This window comes from Populus nigra, chromosome 15 (assembly GCF_951802175.1).
Source record: "Populus nigra chromosome 15, ddPopNigr1.1, whole genome shotgun sequence".
NCBI lineage: Eukaryota > Viridiplantae > Streptophyta > Magnoliopsida > Malpighiales > Salicaceae > Populus > Populus nigra.
In genome coordinates this window covers 12,842,291-12,867,919 of record NC_084866.1, presented here as the reverse complement: position 1 = coordinate 12,867,919, position 25,629 = coordinate 12,842,291, and the positions used below count along the sequence as shown (strand labels likewise).

The window sequence follows — 25,629 nt, the reverse complement described above, 5'->3', positions numbered from 1 at the left end:
AGCTCGCCTGTCAAGGCATCAACTCACCCCTGTCATCCAGCAACCTTCTGCCAATATTGCATATCGACAATACAACCCTCCAAGGCGTGGTGATTTTCGTGACAGGGGGCGTGCTAGTCGTGGTGGTTATAATTCCAGCAACAAGAATCATGATCAACCATCTGTTGTTTGCCAGATATGTGGTAAGATTGGACACTCTGCTAAGAAATGCTATTTTCGTTTTGATTTATCTTACCAGGAAGCACCTCCTCTACCAACAAAACACGGCCTGGTCGCTATGCGTAATAATTCCAACCATACATGGGACTCCGCATGGCATGCAGAGACAGGAGCCACACATCATTTTACCAATGATGCGAATAACTTGACTCTTCAGAAATCCGACTATGCTGGTGGAGACAGTGTGCAAGTTGGAAATGGCCAAGGTTTGCAAATCTCAAAAACTGGGACTTCCAAAATTTCCACTCCCTCTTCTACCTTTGTTCTTAATAACGTTCTCCTTGTTCCTGAAATACATAAAAATTTACTGTCAGTGCACCAGTTCTGTGTTGACAATAACGTGTATTTTGAGTTTCACTCATATTATTTTCTTGTGAAGGATTACTCGGGGAATGTCCTTCATCGAGGCTATCTTCATGATGGACTGTATCAATTCACCAATAATTCCAGTCTTCCTCAAGCCTTTTCTTGTGTTCGTTCCTATGAGTGGCATCGTAGACTTGGCCATGCCTCTGCTCCAGTGGTCAATCAAGTTTTATCCCTTCTTTCTTTTCCCGTAGAGAAAACTAAAACACACAATGTGTGCCCTGAATGTCAAATGGCCAAAAGCCATGATTTGCCTTTTAAAAATTCTACTTCTATTTCGTTGCACCCTTTGGATTTAATTTTCATTGATGTGTGGGGACCTGTATCGGTGCCTTCCACAACCGGTGCTAAATATTATGTTAGCTTTCTTGATGATTATTCCAAGTTTCTTTGGTTATTTCCTATTCACCTTAAATCTGATGTTGAACGTATCTTTTTAAATTTTCAGACTTATGTTGAAAAACAGTTTGACAGAAAAATAAAAGCAATTCAATCAGACTGGGATGGGGAGTATCGACGACTAAACACTTATTTTCACCAAAATGGTATTAATCATCGCCTAGCTTGCCCACACACTCACCAACAAAATGGCTCCATTGAACGCAAACATCGACACATTGTCGAAGTTGGTTTGAGCTTGTTAGCTCATTCACATTTACCTATGATATATTGGGAAGATGCATTTCAAACCGCGACCTATATCATAAACAGACTTCCAACACCTGTTTTACACCACAAGTCTCCCTTTGAAATTCTTCATAGTAGGATCCCTGATTATCGTTTTCTACGTGTATTTGGTTGTGCCTGCTGGCCAAACTTAAGACCATATAACAGAAATAAACTCAATTTCAGATCCAAAACCTGTATTTTCATTGGTTATAGTCTTTGTCATCAAGGGTACAAGTGTCTAGATCTCTCTACGGGTAAAATCTATGTTTCTCACAATGTTATATTCGATGAAACTATTTTCCCTTACTCACAACCCATTGTCTCCGTGAGTGATCAACCTTCTCCTTCCACGTCTGTTTCTCTTCCTCACCACATCACTGTGCCACAATTCCTATGTCCCATAGAGTTGCATCCTAACCATATTACTACAGGCACACCATCTGCACCTCTTATGTTGATTCCTGCAGAAACAGATCAGGCTCCGCCTCCAACACACTCTCCAGAAACAGAACCTGCTTTGTCTACCATTGTTTCTCAAGCTACGACTACAGTTACACATGCTGATACACTGCCCGTTCCTACCAACATTCACTCTATGGTTACAAGGTCCAAAAATAATGTTCATCGCCCTAGACAATCAAGTGATGACTTCATTCGCTATCCATTACCGAAAGCATTGACAACGGCACTTGTTCCCACAGCAACAGAACCAACATCATACAGTTAAGCCTCCAAATCTGTGCATTGGCGAGAGGCCATGAATCAAGAATTCTCAGCATTACTTCACAATGGCACCTGGTCCTTGGTCTCACCTCCCCCACATGCAAATATTGTTGGCTGCCGATGGATTTACAAAATAAAAAGAAAGGCGGATGGAGCTATTGAGCGTTACAAGGCTCGCCTAGTAGCTAAAGGATTTCACCAGCGAGAGGGGGTTGATTTCTCTGAGACATTCAGCCCGGTCATCAAACATGCCACCATTCGGTTAGTAATTTCTATTGCAGTAACATATAAGCCTATCAAACAGTTGGATGTGCAAAATGCTTTCTTGCATGGTGACTTGCATGAAAATGTGTTTATGCTTCAACCACAAGGCTATGTTCATCCTCAGTTTCCCAACCATGTGTGCAAACTGCACAAATCACTTTATGGTTTACGCCAAGCTTCCTGCTCTTGGTTCTCCAAACTTTCAACCAAGCTCCTGTCCCTGGGGTTCAGTGAAAGTAAGGCAGATACATCTCTCTTCGTGCTACAGAAATTTGATTCTGTGATCTACATTCTTATCTATGTTGATGATATATTAATTACTGGCTCCAATGCATCTGTCATCAACAATATCATTCATTCTCTGCAAACCACCTTTGCTGTCAAAGACTTAGGTAGTCTTGCTTATTTTCTTGGTGTTAAAGCACTTTGGTGCACCGATGGCATGTACTTGACTCAACGCAAATATATTGCTGATTTGCTTAAAAGAAGCAAGATGGAGAATGCTAAACCCTGCACCAGTCCCATGGCATCCAACTGTCGACTTACTTCTACTGATGGTACTCCATTTGAAGACATCCACCTTTATCGCAGTATAGTAGGTAGCATGCAGTATTTGGCTTTTACGAGACCTGATTTAGCATTTGCTGTTCATAAAGTGAGCAAGTTTATGCACAATCCTCTGGACACTCATTGGCAGGCTGTCAAGCGTATCCTTCGCTACCTCAAGCACTCTATTTCAACAGGTTTGTTCATCACCAGCAATGTTAATTTCACCTTGCAGGCATTCTATGATTCTGACTGGGCCGCCGACAGAGATGATCGCAGATCAGTTGGTGCTTACTGTATTTACATGGGTTCCAACTTAGTTTCTTGGAGTTGCAAACAACAACCCACAGTAGCACGCAGCAGCACAGAAGCTGAGTACAAAGCAATTGCCAATGCTGCTGCAGAACTCATCTGGTTCAAATCCATACTTCGTGAACTCGGTCTGCCCCCGCAACATAGCCCAACCTTATGGGGTGATAATATTGGTGCAACTTACCTCACGTCCAATCCCAAATTTCATGCAAGAACCAAACATATCGAGATTAATGTTCATTTCGTCCGTGACCAAGTTTACAACAAGGAACTTGTAGTTCAGTTTATCTCCAGCAAAGATCAGTTAGCCGACGCCCATACAAAGCCTTTGCCACCAATTAAATTTAAAGAGGTTCAACACAATCTGAATGTCCGTGACCTACCCTCCAGATTGAGGGGGCGTGTAGAAGATCAAGTAATGGTTACTGAATTCAAGGGTGAAGATATTGATCCACCCGTGAATGCAGTGACAGAGACTGTAAAGGATCACACCAAACAATCCTATGAAGAACAGGAATATGATACACCCGTGATTACAGCAGCAGCAACTTATCCTCCGTGAAAGCAGCAGCAGATAAATGATTTGAAGATATGATTATATGCATTCAAAATCAAATGATTTGAAGATATGATTCTATGCATTCAAAATCAACAGCTGGTAAAATACGTTAGAAGCTGTTAATGTAATACTATATATATATCAGGATATGTACAGAACAAACAAGAAATAAGAAGTGTAATTCTAATATACACGATCAGTTTGTATTTTCTTATAGACATTGACTTGGAGTCAACTGAGAAAATGAGCAACCTTTGCCTCTCTAGAAATAAATTTAAATTAATCCCCCGCCTTGCTAATTGCAATATCACATCAAATGTCATAATTTTCCACGAACAGTAGAGTCTTCTTTCTTCGGCATTTGCATCAATGGACATCAAGAACAGTGACAGCAAGAGGTCCGTTAATTCAATGGTAACACGTTTGAGTGTCCCCTTTCTACCTATCACGTTGCTTCCCTTCCACTCTTCCCTCCGCCTTTGTTTATTTCGTGGTACATTTTCGTGAAAAAAACCAGGTTTTTTATTTATGATTGATTTTGTATTATTTTTAAAATACAAAAATAAACAGACACAAGTATAAAAATATATAAAAACTAGTCACTTAGTTGAGGTAAATAGAAATTCTAATTAATATTCAGAGTTTTATATAAAAAGGTTATTATATAATAGAAAAAACAACATTCATTCTATTTTTCCCTCTAAACTATTATATTCATGGTAAAAGGATCATCAAATTTATGAAAATAATTTGGGATTTGGCTTGATCGGTCATACCTAAGAATGTTAATGGTCTGGTTTGGTCCGATTTTAACTTAAAAATTTAACCGAATCAGAAAATAATATTCTTTGTTAATATAACCAGAACTGAACTAGGACGTGGAGATTGCTCTTGAAGGTTATCCAAGGATAAAAAAATTAAAATAAGCCGTTGTATACCTTAATCTAGGACACACTCCTGCATTTAGCAACCGATTGTTACTACCTGTAGAGCAATCTCTACGTCCCTAGGCTTCGAGCCAATGGAGGAACGAATGAGAGAGAGGAGCACCAAGGAGTGGGAGAGGGAGGGAGGGGGTGGTGAGGCTAGAAAAGGAAAAGAAAAAAAGGGAGGGAGGCGGCTGGAAGGGTTTAGGTATTTAGGGTTAGGATGTTTCTTTTTATATATTTTTTATATATTTAATTAAACTTGTTCGGTTTGGTCCGGTTCAATCAGTTTAAGTTTTTTTAAACTGGAATCGAACCGAATCAGGTGATTTTTTTAATCAGTTTATTCAATTTTTTTATTAGTTTTGTTTTTTCAATTAATTTTTTTATTTTTTCAGTTTAATTGATTAATCAATTTTTTAAACACCCCTAGTCATGTCAACTTCTCGCTTTGAAAATATGAGCATAAAAGTTAGTTATAGAAAATTGGGTATTCACCGTTTCTTGATCATGTTCTAAAATAGATTCATCATCTACCACACACATCTAATGGGCCGTCATAACATTGTGTTGGTCTAGCCCAACTTATATGCACATCAAAATAAACCTTGGGAGCTGAATTTGAAGGGGACTCTTGGATGCAAAGCACAGCTTCAACATCGAATTGATTTAGAGAACTGGCCTAGCAAAAGCTTCGGCCAACGCATTTCAAGTCCTAGCACCATATCCTCAAGCCTAGTTTCTGAAGTTGGGTTAAAGATCCAGAATGTCTTTGCAAATCAAGTTTACACCAAACAAGTCTTAATTTTGCTCATTGATTTGATGATATCTCTCATATAAAGTTATTAATACGATTTCAGGAGTGGATTTTCAATCGGTAAGAAAATCTTTGAAATTAGTATTATAGTATATAAAAATATTTTTATATACTTAATGATATTTATTTTTGATATGCCTATTAAAGAGATTTATAATGTTTTTTTATAGATTAAAAACCGATCTAGTCTGGATAATCATATTGTCGAGATCCTAGAACATAAAAGAAAATATTATAAAATTTAAAATAGCACGAGATATCTACGAAACCAAGTAAAATAGAACAAACAGACTCCACAGATACATTTATACGCAAGGCCGTGAAAATCGTGAAAAATTATTGATGATATTAAAAAAAAATTAAAACTGTTCAATGTTTTATTGTGCAAATTCACTGTGAAACGTTAAGTAATTTTTTTTGTTATTTTTTTGTTGTTTTTTTTATTTTTGTTATTTATTTTTCCCCTTTTTTTCTTCTTCTTTTTCTTCTTCTTTTTTTTGTTTTTTTTTTCTCATTTTTTCCTGTTTTTTTTTTGTTTTCTATGCCTTTATGGGTTTTTTTTTTGCTTTTTTCTTTGTATATTTTTCTTTTAATGAATTTTTTTGTTTAATTTAGTTTGTTAATGTTAATTTTTTTATTTTGTTATCAAATTTTCATAACACGGATCCCGAGTTTAACGGGTTAACCTGGTTTGATGAGTTAACCCGATTTTTTTTTCTTTTTAATTAATAACATATACTAAAAATGTTCAGTGTTTCACTGTGCAGTCCACAATGAAATGCTAAACTGTTTTTTTTTTGTTTTTAATTTTTTTTGTTTTATTTATTTATTTATTTTGCCTTTTATGCCTTTATGGGTTTTTTTTTTTGCTTTTTTTTTTGTTTTTTTTCTTTTAATGAATTTTTTTGTTTATTTTAATTTGTTAATGTTAATTTTTTTTTAGTTATCAGACTTTCATGACATGGATCCCGGGTCTGACGAGTTAACCTGGTTTGACGAGTTAACCTGAATTTTTTTTTTTTTGCTTTTTTTATTATTTTTAATTAATTTTTTTTCGTTTAGTTTAGTTTTTTAATGTTAAATTTCTTTCTATTTAATTATCAGACTTTCATGTCACGTATCACAGGCTTGACGAGTTAACCCGTCAATTTTTTTTCTATTTAGTTATCAAACTTTCATGACGCGAATCCCAGGTTTGACGGGTTAATCTGATTTTAAGGATTAACCCAGTTAATTTAGATTTTTTTTCTTTTTCTTTATTAGTTTTTTTCTTCCTGTTGGTTTTTTTTCTTTGTTTTTTTAATTAATCTATTTAATTATCATATTTTTATAACATGACCTTGCAGCCAGACCCATATTTAAGACTTTTGGATCCGGTATTGTAGCCAGACTCACTAAAAAGCAAGGCTAAACGGGTCTGACCTCTAAGCTTGCACATCTGACCTCCTACTTTTATTTTGCACTTAAAAATATAAAATTATTGTGTTCTTTGAATCTTGTGAAAGAATGGGCTTCTAAGACTTGGGAGCAAGCTCTTGAAGAGGTCATGCTCCTTGTTTTTAAATTGAGGAGTGAAGAAAATTGCAATGCTGTCCTAGGCGTAGGACCATGCCATATAGCTGGGAAGCTTTTGATTCTTAAGAAATGCCAACCAACCGGGAGAGCATCTCTCAAAGATTCACTTATTTTTTAATTTTGACATGGTTTTTGAATAAAATATAGATTTTTATTTGAATTTTAATATTTTATTTTTCAATTATTATGTATCTAATATGAAAATAAGAATAATAGTAATAAATTGTTGATGAAAGTTAATTCATTTCAATTTTTTTTTAATTTTTAAATAGATTTTAAACTTGATTTTAACTCATTCATAATTTTTTAAGCTTTCAATCATATATAAAATATAAACATATTTTTTTAATAATTTTATAACTTGTTTTAACAATCACATTTTTTTTTTAACTTTCAATTTAAAACCTGGTATTCACTGAGATAAATAATAGAGACTTTCTCGTTATGGGATCTGTAGCTATGTGATCCTGTTGCAGTCCTATTCATTCATGGGTTTTGTTGTTTGATACCAGGTTTGAAAACGCTCTTCTTGAAGGAAGGTAATTTATTGATTCGAAAATTGATACCAGGTTTACCAGGAAAGATGAATCCACAAGGCTTTTTCCAAGAAACTGCGGATGCTTCTCACCTGCAAATATCATGAAAGAGAAGAAGAATGAGGCATAAAAGAAATGTTTGAAGTGAATTTTTTTATCATTTGAAGAGGGTGTAGTGCGGTAGTGTACATATAGATGGAGGGTGGCATTTATAAATCAAGCTAAGCAAATGTTTCGTTGAGCTAATTATCAGTCGAAGGCCATGTAAGGAAATTATGAGGACATTCTGAGAAAAGTTAGGATATCAGAGTCTAGACCAGAGCTTTCTTTTCTTCTGATCTTTCCTTTACAATGGTGCATGTTTCCACCTCTGTCTGTTCATAAGTGGTGAAATCAGAGAAGAACATGGTTTTACTTTCACACTTGGCTAAGAACCATAATAGTTGTTCTTTGACTAGGGTCTTTAATGAGCTCCTCTCTATTATAATTCAGAGTTTTTTATTATAATAGTTTTTTATTTTCTTTTCAACAATTCCTGACCCCTTAAATCTTTTTTATCACTGATTGATTCAATTAATTTGATCTGTTATAACCGCTAGCTTATATTTTTATTCTTACATTATATGGGTGATATACATTAATTTTCTATCTCTTAATATTACCGATGAGTTGCTAACATGGGATTTGAATTCAAAACCTATTTTGCAAGAATATTATTAGAGAAAAATTGCAGAGAAAAGGTGTATTAAAAGGTTTCTCTGTTTCTTAAGAAAACAACGTGAATGTACAGTAATACTTTCTGCAAGGGCTGCTGGTTATTATATAGCAATACAAGTTGCTTAAATTGGATATATTAAATAGCCTAATTCTTAGCTGATTTACTTTCATAATCAACCAACGTCTCTTTCTGTTGTTGTCTTGTTCTCCAACGTAACCTTCCTTGTTGCTGCAGTTGATTTGTTTCTATAATCAACCAATGTCTCAACTTCTCTTTCTGTTTCTATTTTGTTACCATTAATATCCTCCCTCAAACTAGGCCGGGGTCGGAGGCATAGTTTGTTCTTGAAGTAAGCCAATGCAGTTTTTGACATAGGTTTTGTGAAGATGTCAGCTATTTGGTCATGAGTTGAGATGTGTTGAGTAATGAGAAGTCCAAGGGCAACACGTTCACGTACAAAATGGTAATCCAACTCAATGTGTTTGCAACAAGCATGAAACACAGAATTGACAATCATGTGCAACGTACTGAGATTATCACAGTAGAGGATTGGCGGAGAAGTATGTGAGATGCGAAGATCTTGTAGGATGAAGGTGAGCCATGTAAGCTCTGCCGTTGTGTGTGCCATAGCTCTGTATTCAGCTTCAGTACTGGAACGAGAGACAATGGGTTGTTTCTTTGCACACCATGAAATGAGATTGCTGCCAAGGAATGTGCAGTATCCGGTTGTGGAGCGTCTTGTTGTAGAGCAACCTGCCCAATTTGCATCGGAGAAGGCACAAAGATCAAGTGTAGAGTAGGAAGTAAAATTTAAACCAATATCAATTGTGCCTTTTATATATCTTAAGATGCGATGAACCATTTTGAAGTGTAGACAGTTGGTGCGTGCATGAATTGGGAGACAAAATTAACACTGTATGAAATATGAGGTCTGGTAAGTGTTAGATATTGTAAGGCTCCAACAAGCCCACGAAAAACCTGTGGATCTTGCAGTAATATATCAGTTGCTACAGTCTTAGTCTTGGTTTCTAGTGGTGTGCTCATTAGTTTACAATCCACCATACCAGCTCGTTCAAGGATCATCAATGCATAATGTGATTGAGAGAGGTGAAGTCCTTCAGGTGTTTGAGTGATTTCAATACCTAAAAAATGATGAATTAGGCCTAGATATTTCATTGCAAATTCAGAATTCAACAATTGAATAAGGTTTGTAACCAGAGGAGCAGAAGATCCTGTGAGGAGTATATCATCAACATAAAAAAGAAGAATTAATGTATCAGAGTTAGAGTGAAAAATAAAAAGAGATGGATCGGCAAGACTACAAAAGAAACCATATTGAAGAAGAAATATACTAAACCGATCAAACCAAGCACGAGGTGCTTGTTTGAGACCATAAAGAGCCTTTCTTAGCTTGCACACATGAGATGGGTATTGTGGATCAGCTGTTCCTGGTGGTTGTTCCATGTATGTATCTTCTGATACAAAACCATGTAGGAAAGCATTTTTAACATCAAGTTGTCGTATGGACCATTTATGAACTAGTGCTATGGAGATAACCATGCGAATAGTTCCTGGTTTAATAACTGGAGAATAGATCTCAGTATAGTCTAATCCATCAATTTGGTGATACCCTTTTGCTACTAACCGAACTTTTAAGCGATCTAGTGAACCATCGGGTTTGAGTTTTGTTTTAAGTACCCATTTAGAGCCAATAACATGCATGCTTTTTGTGCGGGGAACGAGCTCCCAAGTATGATTTCTATGAAGAGCTTCCAGTTCCTCTTCCATTGCAGCTTTCCAGCCAGGGTGAGCTAAAGCAGACCGAAAGTTAGAAGGCTCACGTGGGATGGTTGTAAAGGACTTCAAGGATGTTAACGCATATTTTGATTTGGCTTAAGGATCCCTCTTTGTGATCTTGTTACCATGGTATGTGAGAGAGGAGGATCACATGGAGAATGCACAAGCTGCGTGTCTGATTCCAATAAAGCAGAATTGGATGGTGAGGGAGATAGCTGTTGCAATTGTGTGTCATCTTCATTATCAAATTCTACTAGTTCTATTTCAATTGTGTTATCATCATTAATATGTTGCTCTATAGTTGCAGAAGTAAAAACAGACAGGTTGTTGGAGGTGTTGTCAGTGATATGAGGCAGTGATGTAGACTCTGACTGAGAGGGGGGGAGGTGGAGTTCTACCATTTCATTTTCATTGTTATGTTCAGTCAGCTGTGTTCCAATCACATTATTAGCACTAACATGTTGTTCTGCAATTGTATTAGTAATAGCATTATCATCATGTAAAGGAAGAAAAGATGATAGGGTATGTGGTAATGAGCTTAAGCATGGTGGAGTAGACATCACAGGTTGTATGTTTGCGACAGACTTGGAGATAGCAGGTGGTAACCATGAATCAAAGATGCTCATAGCATGTGTTGGGGAAGAGGTTATGTAATTCTGAAGTTTTTGCTTATAAGGAAAAGATGACTCATCGAAGACTACATAACGGGAAATAAGCATTTTTTTACTAGGAGGATGAAAGCATTTGTATCCTTTATGTTTGTCACTATATCCTACAAAAACGCATAGAACTGTTTTAGGGTCAAATTTGTTTTGTTTTGTATCCCAGGTGTAGGGAAAAAATTTGGACTCAAAGACTCTAAGGGATGAGTATGTAGGATGATTACCATGCAACATGAAATATGGTGATTCAAAGTTAAGTGCTGACGAGGGCAATCTATTTATAAGATAAACAACAGTAGTGAAAGCTTCAACCAATAGAAATAAAGGAGCATTACTATGAAAAAGCATAGTCATACCTAGTTCCCGTATTACTCGATGTCTGCGTTCTACTATACCTGTTTGTTCTGGTGTATAAGGACATGATATCTGATGAATCACTCTTGTTGAGAGAAAGTGTGATGATAGTTTGGAATTTATAAATTCGCCTCCTCCATCAAAGTGAAAGACCTTGATATGTTTGTTAAATTGCCTAGTAACATAATGTTCAAAAGCAAGATAAGCATCTGCAAAATCAGACTTGTGTAGTAAAGGGATTATCCAAGTATATTTAGAAAAATCATCGACTAAACAAGCATAATATCTGAATTTTCCTATTGATAAAACAGGAGCAGGTCCCCATAAGTCACAATGAATTTTTTCAAAAATACCAGAACTCGAGTGTTCAGAACGAAAAAAAGGTAATCGACTAAGTTTTCCAAATTTACAACTATCACAAACATGTTTATGCTTTATAGTTCCTTTAACATCTATCAAGCTTTTATTGTGCAATAATTGTAAAGCAGAGAGGTGCGGATGTCCTAAACGCTGATACCAAATATCTGCTGGTCCTGATCTAAATCGATTGGAGAAGTAGAGCTCAGGCATGGTGGAAAGAGTATAGAGATCACCCTTGCGCCATCCTGTGATCACGGGTTGTCCTGTCTATCGTTCCTTAATACAGAAATCAACATTAGAGAATTCACAATTAACAGGAAATTAGGATGTTAATTGACTTATAGAGAGTAAATTTTTTTTTAAGTCTGGGACTAACAACACATCATTAAGTGGCAAGATTTTATTTTTTTGTTTAATGGATGAGTCTCCAATACCATGTATTGGTATAGAGGAACCATCACTAACAAGAACTGAGTTAGAACCATAGTGATTGCGAATATTTTTTAACATACCTGGATTACCTGTCATGTGGTTGGAAGCTCCCGTATTTGAGATCCATTTTGTTTCAGTAACGGTATTGTCCAAGGTGAGAGCTGCAAGAGCTTGTGGTATGTCTTCATGTTGATTTGGTCGCTTTGGAACCCACCAGCATATTTTTGCAATATGACCTGCTACCCCACAATACTAGCAGGTTTCTTCTCGATACAACTCACGTTCTGCAGGAGTCATGCGTTGTTCTCCAAATAGAGGGGGTCGTTTTTGTTTAGAGTCTGAGGTGGGTCTAGCAGTGTAGGTACGTACCTTATCTTTAGGTTGTTGTGTATAGAAACCTCTCCCAGTAGATATGAAGCTTTGTTTGTTGCCATGGTTTCTTGAAGAGCGTTGTTGAGAACGTTGATGTCTTTGCCCATAAAATGCTAGTTGTGGAGTGAATGAATTAGTTGTCTTATTTGAGAACCAATTTCGTCTTTGATCTAGACTCTGTAGTTGAGAGACCAACTCAGAGTAAGAAGGTCTTGGTAGTTTCATCATTGTGGTAATGAAGGTTTCATATTGAGGGCCAAGGCTTGTGAGGAGACAAAAGACTTTTTCTTTGTCTAGAATTGGTTTCCCAATAGCTGCAAGGCTGTCACATAATCCTTTGAAGGTTCAGATATGTTCTCCAATGGTTTTGTCATCTTCTTTGCGGAAATAAGTAACTTGTTGTCTGAGGGAGAATTCTCGTTCTTGGGAGTCTTCTGCATACTCATTTTTTAGAGCATTCCAGACAGCAAAGGCTGTATCTAAGCCTACAGCAAGGCCTAATGTTTCTTCTGAAAGTGTCCCAATCAGCCAGCCACGAAGGAGTCGGTCTGACTTTCTCCAGACAATGTATTCTTCAGATAGTTTTGGTGAAGAGTCTGTGGTGGTGGTAGAATCTGGTACAATATATTTGTCAGGGGTTGTGTTTTCAATGGTGAGATGCTCAACCAAGTCTTGACTCTCTACAAGAGATAAGGCTTGTTCTCTCCATAATGGATAATTTGTAGGAGTGAGTTTGAGGGTAATAAAGTTACCAACATTGAGTGACAGAGTTGACATGTTGTTTGGTTTTGCTAGGATTGTTGTATGTTCACAACAAGCTCTGATACCGAGAGAAAAATTACAGAGAAAAGGTGTATTAAAAGGTTTCTCTATTTCTTAAGAAAACAACGTGAATCTACAGCAATACTTTCTGCAAGGGCTGCTGGTTATTATATAGCAATACAAGTTGCTTAAATTGGATACATTAAATAGCCTAATTCTCAGCTGATTTACTTCCATAATCAGCCAACGTTTCTTTCTGTTGTTGTCTTGTTCTCCAACGTAACCTTCCTTGTTGCTGCAGTTGATTTGTTTCTATAATCAACCAATGTCTCAACGTCTCTTTCTATTTCTGTTTTGTTACCATTAATATTATTTTGCCACAATTCGACTGGTAAAAAAATTAATTTTGTATGAGGCTTATTAACTACAGAATTTTGTAAGTTATATCATAAATCTGCGTCTTTCGTAATAATAGACAAAAATTGAATTATTCTTCTAACCAACTCTTTTTTTTTTCTACTAAAAAAGAATTGATGGATCAAACTAGCTAGGGTTGAGTTTGATTACTATGAACAATTGAGGGCCAACATCGTCCATTAATTTATTTTAATTTAAAATTTAATTTTGAAGCCATTAATTACGATCACTTGTCACGAAATATTAAAAAAAATATATATATGAGAAATAGAGTTTTTATAGTTGGGAATTTAGTAAAACATTGCTATTATACAGAAAAATATAACAAACAACTTATATATTCCTCTAAAAAGTATTAGAGATATTTCACTACTAAGCCTTGCAATCATTTCCTAGATGGGAGCTGAATTTGGAGGTTTTTGGATGCGAAGCAAAGCTTCAACATCGAATTGATTCAGAGAGTCTTGATTTTGCTCATTGATTTGATGATATCTCTCACATAAAGTTATCAATACGATTCCAGGAGTGGATTTCAACCGGTAAGAAATTTTTTGAAATTAGTATTATAATATATAAAAACATTTTTATATAGTTAATGATATTTATTTTTTATATGACTATTAAAAAGATTTACAATGTTTTTTATAGACTAGAAAACTGATCTAGACTAGATAATAATATCAAAATCCTAGATCATAAAGGAAAATATTATGAAATTTGAAATAGCACGAGACATCTATGAAATCAAGGTAAAAAAGACAAAAACCAAGATCCTTTAAACACAATATTGGTTTGGCCTATGATAAATTCTTGTTTAACTATGATAAATTTTCACTCGACTGCTTAAAACCTTTAATTTTAAATAACTTGACTGCATTGTATTATTTCAGGTCAACTCTCTTGATATTTCACCAACATTATCCATCATATTTTTTCTTAAAAGAAATCATACTATAATTTTATTAGTGGTAACACTAAAGCCAACATAGCACTGTTCAAGAAATTACTAAATGAAAAATCAATACATTATTGCTGTCTTTTTCATGCCTTGAGTCTGGTATACTATTTTCTCTTTAACTCATCAAAAGTAAGATGTTTTAACAAATCTCTAATTCAAAGGTTGGTGCAACTATATAATTAGTTGAGAAATTTGTCTTGAAAGCATAATTGAAAACAAATGATTTGCTTCATTTCAACTTTGCTTGGTAGCGAGGTAAGAAAAAAAAACAGAACATTATTTGCAGGATGGCATAGAGTGTTTGAACATATATTAATACCAACTATAAAGACTTGGTTTATTGATCAATCACGACTTGAAAATGTAAACACTAAACAAAGTATACACGGAGCCAATACTATTTTAGACACAAGGCTGAAATCGTTTGAACCTGGCTGGCACAGGTAGATTGTCCACAGGAAAGTAATAGCAATTATTGATGCTCTCCTCAATAAAGTAAAACCATGCTTGTCGCCATTGTGGGTTTATGTATAGAACTGCACCTATTGCCAACAGAACCATGATGTATGCCACTGAAAAAGTCACATAGAAAGCCTCCATATCAATGAAACTGTTTTCTTTTTTTTTGTCAGTCTGATACCATGGCAACGATGATGGTGATATTTCTCCAAAACAATTATTGGTGAGTGGTGGTCCACAAAGCAATGGATTTTCCTCATAGGTAGACTTCTTAAATGTTGAGAATTGTGCAACCATCTCTGGTATTTTGCCAGATAAGTTATTGTGGGCTACACTGAAAGCAGATAGGAAGTTTAAGTCAATAAGTTGACGAGGAATTTCCCCATTCAAGTTGTTGTAGGAAAGATCCAAGCTTTCAATTTCCGTCAGGTTTGAAAATGTAGGTGGTATTGGACCTGTTAAACAATTATGGGATAGATTCAACATCTGGATGTTGCCAAGATATCCAAGCTCAAACGGAATCTCTCCTGTCAAATTATTGCAGGAGAGATCGATACCAGAGAACAAATTGAGGATGATTCCCTTGAATGAATACGATATACTCTTTGTTGTAATCTCAACAGATTTATTAACAGAAGGATCTTCCAAGGGCATAGGAGCAGATGCTAGCAGCATAGTAGAAGGACCTGGAGGAATGTCCCATTCCGTATACCACTTGCTTCTAGGTTGTAGGCATGGAAGAATATGACCACACAGATTATTATGAGAAAGATCAATCAAGCTTAATTTTTTTAGTTCGCATAGCTGTCTTGGGATTTCAGCTTCTAGATTATTATAACCTAAAAAAAGAAAGCTCAACTGTGACAAAGAACCAATTGACTCGGGAATGCCACCTCTAAAATAATTATGGCTAAGATCTAATCTCTTCAGCGACAAACAGCTATCGAGTACACCAATCAGTGATCCTTCTAGTTTATTTTTTGATAAATAAACTTCTGTCATCATCCATGAAGAACAAAAGTTGGATGGTAGACTTCCAAAAAAATTGTTCTCTGAAAGGTCTAAATACTGAAGAGAAGACATATTCACTATCCATCTCGGTATCGTACCAGACAAATTGTTGAGACTGACATCCAATACTTGCAATGCAGAACAATTAGATAAGCTATTCGGAAGAATCCCGGTTAACTGATTCCCTCTTAATATCAGCTCGGTAAAGTATTTTAAGTTGAAATTTTTCCAGAAAAACTGGCCTTTCAAATAATTATTTGAAAGCATGAGAACACGTAATGATAAACAGTTTTCCACCAACTGCTCGGGTATGTTGCCTGACAAGCCATTATTGGACAAATCTAAGACTTCCAAGAGGCTCATATTGCTGATCGAAGAGGGAATGCTACCACTGAAATCATTTCTGGATAGGTTCAAAAACACTAACCTCGGGAAACATGCTCCAATTTCGGTGGAAATTTGATTGTAGATGCGATTTCTCGAGATATCCAAATGTGACAACCTCACAAGGGAATGATTTGCTAATTGGAAAGATCCTGAAAGGGAATTGTTGACCAAATAAAACCCTTCGAGTTTTGTGTTGTTTTGTAACAACCAGCTCGGAAATTCTCCTGTCATTTTGATGTGTGAGAGATCAACAAATTGAAGGTCATGCTGATAGTACAGGGATTTCGGAAATGTCCCACCGGATCCAGTACATGCCAAAGAAAGCCTCTGTAACTGGAACCTTGGAATCAAATTGTGTACCAGCTCTGTTGACTCGTATATCTCATTACGGTCACCATTCAAATGCTTGAGTTTTGAAAGGTTAAAAAATGGGCCAAGTGAGATAGGGATTTGGAAGTGATTGTCTGAAATATTTAGATCTTGAATGGACACGAGACTTCCAATGGGACTCAAGGATATATTCCCTGTGAAGTTGTTGAAAGAGATATCTAAAGCTTGAAGGTTTGTCAAATTCAAGAGGCACGAAGGTAAAGAACCATTGAGATCGTTGTGGCTGATATCTAGCTCGTGGAGATGTTTTAACTCACAAAGGCCTGTAAATTATTCATGCTAAAAGAAATTTAGCATACAATAATGTAATGGAAACTGTAGAATCCTATAGATAGAGAAAACAAAATCAATTTTACCATGGGGAGCAGATATGGGGCCACTAAGTCCGCTGTTGGGCAAAATTAAGCTCTTGAGAGAGGTAAACTTTCCAACTGTTTGAAAGAAGTTATAGTTGACAAGGGATGACTCGGTCAAGTCCAGTCGTTCTAGAAACTTGAGGTTCGGCAATATCCCTGTGATAATTAAACCAAAAACCGTAGTGGTATTGAAGATGGAAATGTATCTATAATATTAGGAAAAGTAACACAAACTTATAGAAATTACTATTTCAAACGCATTTACCTTGACCATGTATGTTAAAAAGATCATAGTATCGCATAGAAAGAACTTTAAGGTTTGGGAATGCGCTCAGTGATTGTAGTATAAAATCACGGGCTTCACTGAAGACATAATCTAGATAGAGAATGCTTAAGTTGCTAAAACCTGTATTTTCTGTAATAAGGATAAAACAAATATTGGAAATTGTCAGTTAAGGCAAAATCATGCAGGGTAGACAACATCACATGGGAACACTAAAGTAGAGTGATGACACACATACCTCTAGATTTAGAGAAACTATGGATACTATTTTTGCTTAGGCTTAGAACCTCCAACTTGCTCAGAGAATCAATTTCTAAGTAGCAATTCAAATTGTATATATATATAAAAAAAAAACAAGTTAGTTACTATAAAACTAAAAAGGGTTGTTGTTTTGGAATTGAAGCTTGTAGGGAATATCAACCCATAACTTCATCTTATTTATATAATATTAGGATTAATGAAAGTTCTTTTTATATACGAGGACAAGGAAACTGTTACTAAACTAGTTATATGGCTCTGCATTGAGGCAATAATATAATATGGTTGTTTAATTATTCACATGTAATCAACTTCTTAATGATTTAATTACATTCATTTGAAAATAGTAATAATAATCTTTTTTTTCCTAACTTAGTGTCAGTTTATAATTTTTTTCTTATTAATATGAAATTGGTTTTAATAAAATTTCTCCCTAAAACTAAAACTAAAAATCTAATTTTCTTGATGCATATATAATTTAAATTCTTAATTATTCTAAAAAGATATTATTGCTCAGTGAATCAACTACTAAGTAGCAATAAATTAAGGAAACTTTTAGGCTTGTTGCTAACATATGTGTTTTTGCGTGTCTCTCACACTTGGTATCTATTGATCCTTGCAACCGATAAGTTATTCATATATTAGATGGAGAAAAAATAAAGTAAAAAAATATAGAGTAAAAGATTATTATAATTGATAAAGAATTTGTTTTTAGAAAAGGCAAGCATGCTATTCTAGAAAAAACATGTAAAGGATGATTGCGAGATTATCATGTAATTCCTTGCTTCTTTTATAATTAATTAAAGTAGGTGTTTTATGTGAAAGCACAACAAAACCAAATAAATTAAAAATAAAATAACATAATTTTTATTGAAATTGAAAACTAATAAAATTTTAATAAAAAAAGCTAAAGAAAAAAAAATAGAAATTAAAGAATAAAGATCAAATTAAAAACAAAATATTTAACAAATCATAATTGAAAAAGTTAATTGAAAACAAATAAATTTTTTATAAAAAAACTAAAAACGAAAATAATACTTCAAAAGAATAAAATTATTTTTATTGATACAAAAAAGAAATATATTATCATTGTTCATATATTTATCTAAGGGAAAAAATCCATATACTTATTATTTTAATAATATAATATTAAAGATTCGTAATTCCATGTATTAAATATTCTTTTCTTATATACATGTTTAGTTCTTCTAATAGTTTGACAAAAATGCTACGAGTCCAAGATTAACGTAATTTATTCCTATCGTTCGAGTAAATTTAAGTTTAAGAAAATAAGTTATTCATATTAATAAAGTAAAAAATAGAGTAAAAGATTATTATAATCGATAAAGAATTTGTTTTTAGAAAAGGCAAGCATGTTATTCTAGAAAAAAAACACGTAAAAGATGATTAGGAGATAATTATGTAATTCCTTGCATATAACATCGGGACTTTAATTAGTGATTATTAAAAGGGACTTTAATTATTTTTATGTATAACATCGGTTTTGATTATTTATTATTTAATTCCAATTAACTAAGTAGTTTCAAGATTATATTAAAAAATTACTAACAAAAAATAAAATAAAATAAAATCATTTTATCACATGTAAAATATATAAAAAAGAAATATATGTAGGCATGTAACCTTTCGTGTCTATTGATCCATCTAACTGATTGTAATCAAGATATAAATGCCTGAGAGATGAAAGCCCTTTGAGAAATGATAAGGTGCTATCGTTGATTCTATTAAAGCCTAAATTAAGACTTTCCAATTTGTTAAGTCGTAGTGATCCTTCAGAACCTGCATGATATTTATAGCATGCGGTTAGTAATTAATTTTTTAAAAAATCAATTACATCTCAAATTCTAAATATTCACTTGTTACATTACCCGTGCGATGCCGTGGGTCAATGGTTTTTACATAAAAAATATCAAAAAAATTAAGATCTAAAAGTATTGGATCTTTTTGCAAAGTTAGACCCAAGAGTCTTGGGTGTAGCTGCAACGCCTAACCCCAGAGTAATATTTATAATATTAATAATAATATTAAACTTACATGACTCAAGTTTAAGTGGGTCTGACTACAATATCAGACCCAATAGTCTTAGATGTGGGTCTGGCTGCAAGATCATATCATAAAAGTGTGATAATTAAATAGATTAATTAAAAAAAATTAAAAGGAAGAAAAAAATTAATGAAGAAAAAGAAAAAAAATTCTGAATAAACTGGATTAACCCTTCAAACCAGGTTAATCCGTCAAACCTTGGATTCATATTGTGAAAGTTTGATAACTAAATAGAAAAAAAAAATTGACGGGTTAACACAAAATTAACTGGGCTAACCCGTCAAACCCGGGATCCGTGTCATGAAAATTTGATAAGTAAATAGAAAAAAAAATTGAAAATTAACAAACTAAATTAAACGGAAAAAATTAATTAAAAAGGAAAAAAACAAATAAAAAGACATCAGCTTTTCACTGTAGACTACAGTGTGCAGTCCACAGTTAAAGGCATAAAAACAGAAAAAAAAAAACTAAAGACATCAGTCGATAACTAAATAGAAAAAAAATTAATACTGATGAACTAAATTAAATAAAAAAAATATTAAATAAAAAGAAACAATAAAAGAAAAAAAACTTATAAGAAGAAAAAAACTAATGAAGAAAAAGAAAAAAAATCTAAATTAACTGGGTTAACCCGTCAAACCTGAGATCCGTGTCATGAAAGTCTGATAACTAAATAGAAAAAAATTTAATATTAACAAAATTAATTAAAAAATTAATTAAAAAAAAGAAGGCATCAACTTTTTTACCGTAGACTGCACTGTGCAGTCCACAGTGCAAGGCATAAAAAAGCAAAAAAAAAAAACTAAAGGCTTTAGCCTTTTCACTGTGGACTGCATATAATATTAAAAGATGAAATCGGAAGAACAAAACCAATGAGGAAAAAGAAAAAAAATCTGAATCAACCCGGTTAACCCGCCAAACCAGGTTAACCCATCAAACCTGGAATTCATGGCATAAAAGTCTGATAATTAAATAGAAAAAAAATTAATATTAAGAAACTAAATTAAAAAAAATATTTAAAAAAAAAAGAAAAAAAACTAAAGGCATTAATTTTTTCACTGTGAGTTGTATTGTGCAATCCACAGTAAAAGGTTTAAAAAGAAAAGGAGAAAAAAAAAACAAAGGCACACGCCACGGGTTAATTTTTTTTCTTGCATAAAAATATAAAAAAAGGCTAAGATCTAAGAATGTTGGGTCTTTTTGCAAAGATATGCCCAAGAGCCTTTGATTTAGCTGCAACGCTTGACCCAAGAGTAATATTTATAATATTAATAATAATATTAAACTTATATGACTCAAGTTTAAGTGAGTCTGGCTACAGCACCAGACCGAAGAGTCTTGAATGTGGGTCTGGCTGCAAAGAAAAAAAAACCAACAGGAAGAAAAAAACTAATGAAGAAAAAGAAAAAAATATGAATTAACTGGGTTAACCCTTAAAACCAGATTAACCCGTCAAACCCGGGATTCGCGTCATGAAAGTTTGATAACTAAATAGAAAAATTAACATTAACAAACTAAAATAAACAAAAAAATTCATTAAAAGAAAAAAACACAAAGAAAAAAAGCAAAAAAAAAACCCATAAAGACATAAAAAGCAAAAAAATAAAAATAAAACAGAAAGAAATTAAAAACGAAAAAAAAACAGTTTAGCGTTTCACTGTGGACTCCACAGTGAAACACTGAACAATTTTATTATATGTTATTAATTAAAAAGAAAAGAAAAATAAATTCGGGTTAACTCGTCAAATCAGGTTAACCCGTCAAACCCAGGATCCGTGTTATGAAAATTTGATAACTAAATAAAAAAATTAATATTAACAAACTAAATCAAACAAAAAAATTTCATTAAAATAAAAATACACAAAGAAAAAAGCAAAAAAAAACCCATAAAGGCATAGAAATCCAAAAAAAATAAAAACAAAAAAAAATGGAAAAAATAAAAACAAAAAAAACAAAAAAAACAAAAAAAAAAGAAAAATAAGAAGAGAGAAAAAAGGGAAAAAACAGAAAAAAAAATGGGAAGAAAAAAAATGAAAAAAAAGGAGAAGACTGCTCAGCGTTTCACTATGGACTTGCACAGTGAAACATTGAGCAGTTTTAGTTTTTTTAAAAATAAAAATACACAAAGAAAAAAGCAAAAAAAAAAAACCTATAAAGGCATATAAAAACAAAAAAAATGAGAAAAAAATAAAAACAGAAAAAAATGGGAAAAAAAATAAAAAGGAAATAAAAAGGAAAAAAAAAAAGAAAAAGAAGAAGAGAAAAAAAGGGGGGGAAAACAGCAAAAAAAATGGGAAGAAAAAAAAAAAAAAGGAAAAGACTGCTCAGCGTTTCACTGTGGACTTTCACAGTGAAACACTGAGCAGTTTTAGTTTTTTCTTATTTTTTTTTCAAAGAATTTAATTAAAAAACAAGTCTTTGATTTGAAAACCAACTACAGGATTATCCCTCATGTCAAAATCATTAATTATCTGAAGTGTAGTTGGAAATTGAAATAAAAAATAATAGGTTAATCCAATGATTTGGTATCAAGCTAAATAATTACTCATTATTCATCATATAAGTTAGTGTTTTTTTTAGAATGTGGTAAAAATTATGTTTCAAAATGTTTTTTTATTTGAAAATACAAAAAAAATAATTTTTTAAAAAAATTTATTTTTGATATCAACACATCAAAATGATCCAAAAATATATAAAAAAACTTAATTTGAAATAAAACATATTCATAAATTAACGACGGTTCAACCACAACACCAAAAAGCTCTTAATATATTAATTTATCGAACCCACACTCAAATCTAAAATTAAACCCACAATCAAATCTAAAATAGTATTGTGATGTAGGTTGATTTAAATAAAAGTACATAAGCTTTAGTATAATTAATATTTTATTCGACACATCTATTTAATTAATACAGTCCATAGTAAAAGCTGAGTTGTCTTCTTCTCTTTTTTTTTGTCTTTTTTCCTGTTTTTATTTATTATTATTTTTAATTTTATTTATTTATTTTTCGTTGTTTATGCATTTCTTCTTCTTCTTCTTCTTTATTTATTTTTTTATGTTTTTTATGCCTTTCTGGGTTTTTTTTTTCTTTGTGGTTTTTTTTTAATAAAATTTTTTTATTTAATTTAGTTTGTTAATGTTAAATTTTTTTTATTAAATAACATACTAAAAGAGAATGTTTTTGTTTAGGGCACTACCTTACAATGCATTATTGATTCAAATAATATTTTTTTAATTTTAATTTTTAATATTTGATATGTTAGAACTGAAATTTGTGATTTTTTTTAATTTAATAGAGAAAGATATGTTTTCTTAAGCCATGCAGGAAAAAAAAATCATGATTAATGTTTTTCATGGAAGAAATATGACCTGCCTATCCCTCCTGTCTTATTGTTTTTCGGATTGAAATATAATAAAAATAAATTTTCAACCAAAATAAGCACTACAAAGACCAAATATACTTAATCTAAAACTTAAAACATTAAAATTAAGAAGGATGTAGGGTGCTTGAAGTCTAGCAAAGTCTGAGGTTAAGGTGTGCTAAATCGAGATACAATTACATCTTCTAGCTTTGGATTCCGTTAATTTAAATATATAATTGATACCAAGTGTTTTGTTATTTAAATATTGAAAACAAACACGCATAAAAAGAGAGAGAGAAATAAAGAAATAAAAGAGTTATACAGCCCTTAATTAATTGATACCTGTTAAGGTTATAAAATCTTGGATTTTATTTCTGAACAGCGAGAGCACCTTCAAGTTGCTCAATGAATCAAATTCTGAGTTAAGAAAACAATACAAAAGAGTTAATATAAAACCTTTAGGTCTTTTATTCTCAAATTGAAATTTATGCGGATCAATTCATAACTTCATATCAAATAACACAACATTGTGTTATTTGATATGAAGTTTTGAATTTAAATAACACAATGTTGTGTTATTTGATATGAAGTTTGATCCGCATAAATTTCAATTTGTGTGTCTAACATTCAAGTCTTTTTCAAGTGGTTGTGATGATGTGTTTGTGTGTCTTGAATTACCTTTTGTATTTATTGATCCATACAACTGATTATAATCAAGATATAGATATTTGAGAGATGAAAGCCCTTTGAGAAATGATAAGGTGCTATCGTTCAGGTAATTTGAGCTTAAATCAAGACTCTCCAATTTGTTAAGCCTTGATGGTCCTTCAGAGCCTGCATGATATTTATAGCAAGTGGTTAGTGATTAATTTCAAAATCAATTACATTTCAAATCCTAAATATTCATTTTTGTCTTCAAAGAATAAGTTAATTAAAAGACAAATCTTTGATTTGAAAACCAACTACATGATTATCACTCCAGACAAAATCGTTAATTATTTGAAGTATCAGGAAAAATAATTTTAGGTTAATATGATGGTTTGATTTCAAACTAAATTTAACAATTATGATTCATCACGGAACTAGAGCCTATTTGAAAGTATAGTAAAAATTATATTTTAAAGTATTTTTTACTTGGAAATATTTTATTTATTTTTGATATATGCACATTAAAATAATAATAAAAACAAATAAAAAAATTAAAGCAAGAAATAAAAAAAATAAAGAAATGACAAATCAACCATAACTCCAAACAAACTTGTAGTGCATGTTTCACATTGAGGTTCAACCTACTTTTCATTAAAATTTGATTATTGATTTTTGCTTCAAATTATGTTTTTTATAATATTCTTAGATTTTTTTATATTGTAATGTTAAAAATAAATTTTAAAAAATAAAAAATATATTTTTTAATATATTTTAAAATAAAAAAATATTTTAAAAAATAATAATTACTTTAATTTCAGAATATGTTAATTCATCAAACCACTCGGAGTTAATATATATTTATAGGATTACAACAAGCAGATGACAGGATAGCCTTTTTACAGAGCAGGCACCCAAGGTCACCTGGCGTTAATAGTGAAGGTAGGATGAACGGGTAGGCTCGTTTTGTGATGTAGCTTGATTTAAATAAAGATACGTAGAGTTTTGGTATAATTAATATTTTATTCATACATTGACACATCTATTTAATTAATTAATAAAATACTAAAAGAAAATGTGCCATATTTATGGCGCACCACAAAGTATTATTTATTCAAGTAGTATTTTTTTTAATTTATATGTTTTTAATCTTAATTTTATATTTCAATATTTAACAGGTTAATAGTTGAAATTCATAAATTTTTTATCTAGTAGAGAAAAATTATTGTATTGGCCCGTACTTTGCCGTGGATAAATATAATTTTTTTTAAAATATATAAAAAATATTAAAAATATAGAAAATATTTTAAACTTCTTGAATCTGATAGTTATAATAAACCTAATCAAATTGGGTCTAGTAATCATGCAAGACTCGACCGAATTAGATTTAGCAGTTATACAAGACCCAAGAGTGATAATATTAATATTAATAATAATAATTTTTAATTTTACTCTTCAAATCAAATTTATGTTATTTTTTCAGTAGTAATATTTTTTTTCAAATTTATTAATAATTATATTAATAATAATAAAAATAATAATATTAAACATACTAAACATATATTTCAAACAAAAAATAATTTAAAAACTAAAATTTAACACCCTCCCAATAACTTTTTAATATGAAAATCGAGGTTGGTATAATTGAGAATCAAGTCGGTACTAAATGAAGGTTACATTTAAACCTTCTAGCTTTGGATTCCCACTAATTTAACTAATTTAAATATACGATTGAGACCAAGTGCGGTGTTATTTAAAAATTGAAGACAAACATACAAAAACAAAGAGTAAAAAAGAGAAATAAAAGAGTTATTAAACGGCCCTTAATTAATTGATACCTGTTAAGGTTATAAAATCTTGGATTCCATTTTGACTCAGCGATAGCTCCTTCAAGTTTCTTAATGAATCAAATTCTGAGTTAAAGAAACAACACAAAAGAGTTAATATAAAACTTTTAGGTTAAATTGAAATTTATGTGGGTCAATTTATAACTTCATATCAAAAAATTAATAGAACGTGTGTGTCTAACATTTCAACTCCTTTTCAATTGGTTGTGATGATGTGTT

At 32.3% G+C, this 25,629-nt stretch overlaps 1 protein-coding gene across 1 annotated transcript; it reads right to left on the bottom strand.

Moving 5' to 3' along the window:
• Positions 1–14,570: 14,570 nt before the first annotated feature.
• LOC133673737 (cuscuta receptor 1-like) lies at positions 14,571–25,472 on the bottom strand. The gene is made up of 8 exons (XM_062094612.1): positions 25,402–25,472; positions 23,597–23,752; positions 23,261–23,335; positions 19,133–19,288; positions 17,469–17,543; positions 17,213–17,362; positions 16,948–17,103; positions 14,571–16,854 (listed from the first exon to the last, which is right to left on the bottom strand). The coding sequence occupies exons 6-8, from the start codon at positions 17,247–17,249 to the stop codon at positions 14,747–14,749; spliced, it is 2,301 nt and encodes a 766-aa protein (XP_061950596.1). The 5' UTR covers positions 17,250–17,362; positions 17,469–17,543; positions 19,133–19,288; positions 23,261–23,335; positions 23,597–23,752; positions 25,402–25,472; the 3' UTR covers positions 14,571–14,746.
• Between the last annotated feature and the right edge of the window lie 157 nt (positions 25,473–25,629).

Coding starts and splice junctions, on each gene's coding strand:
- LOC133673737 (XM_062094612.1), bottom strand. CDS start 17,249: ATGCGATACTATGATCTTTTTAACATACATGGTCAAG. Junction 17,104..17,212: donor TTTTAACATACATGGTCAAG/GTAAATGCGTTT, acceptor TAATTATCACAG/GGATATTGCCGAACCTCAAG. Junction 16,855..16,947: donor CCCCATATCTGCTCCCCATG/GTAAAATTGATT, acceptor AATAATTTACAG/GCCTTTGTGAGTTAAAACAT.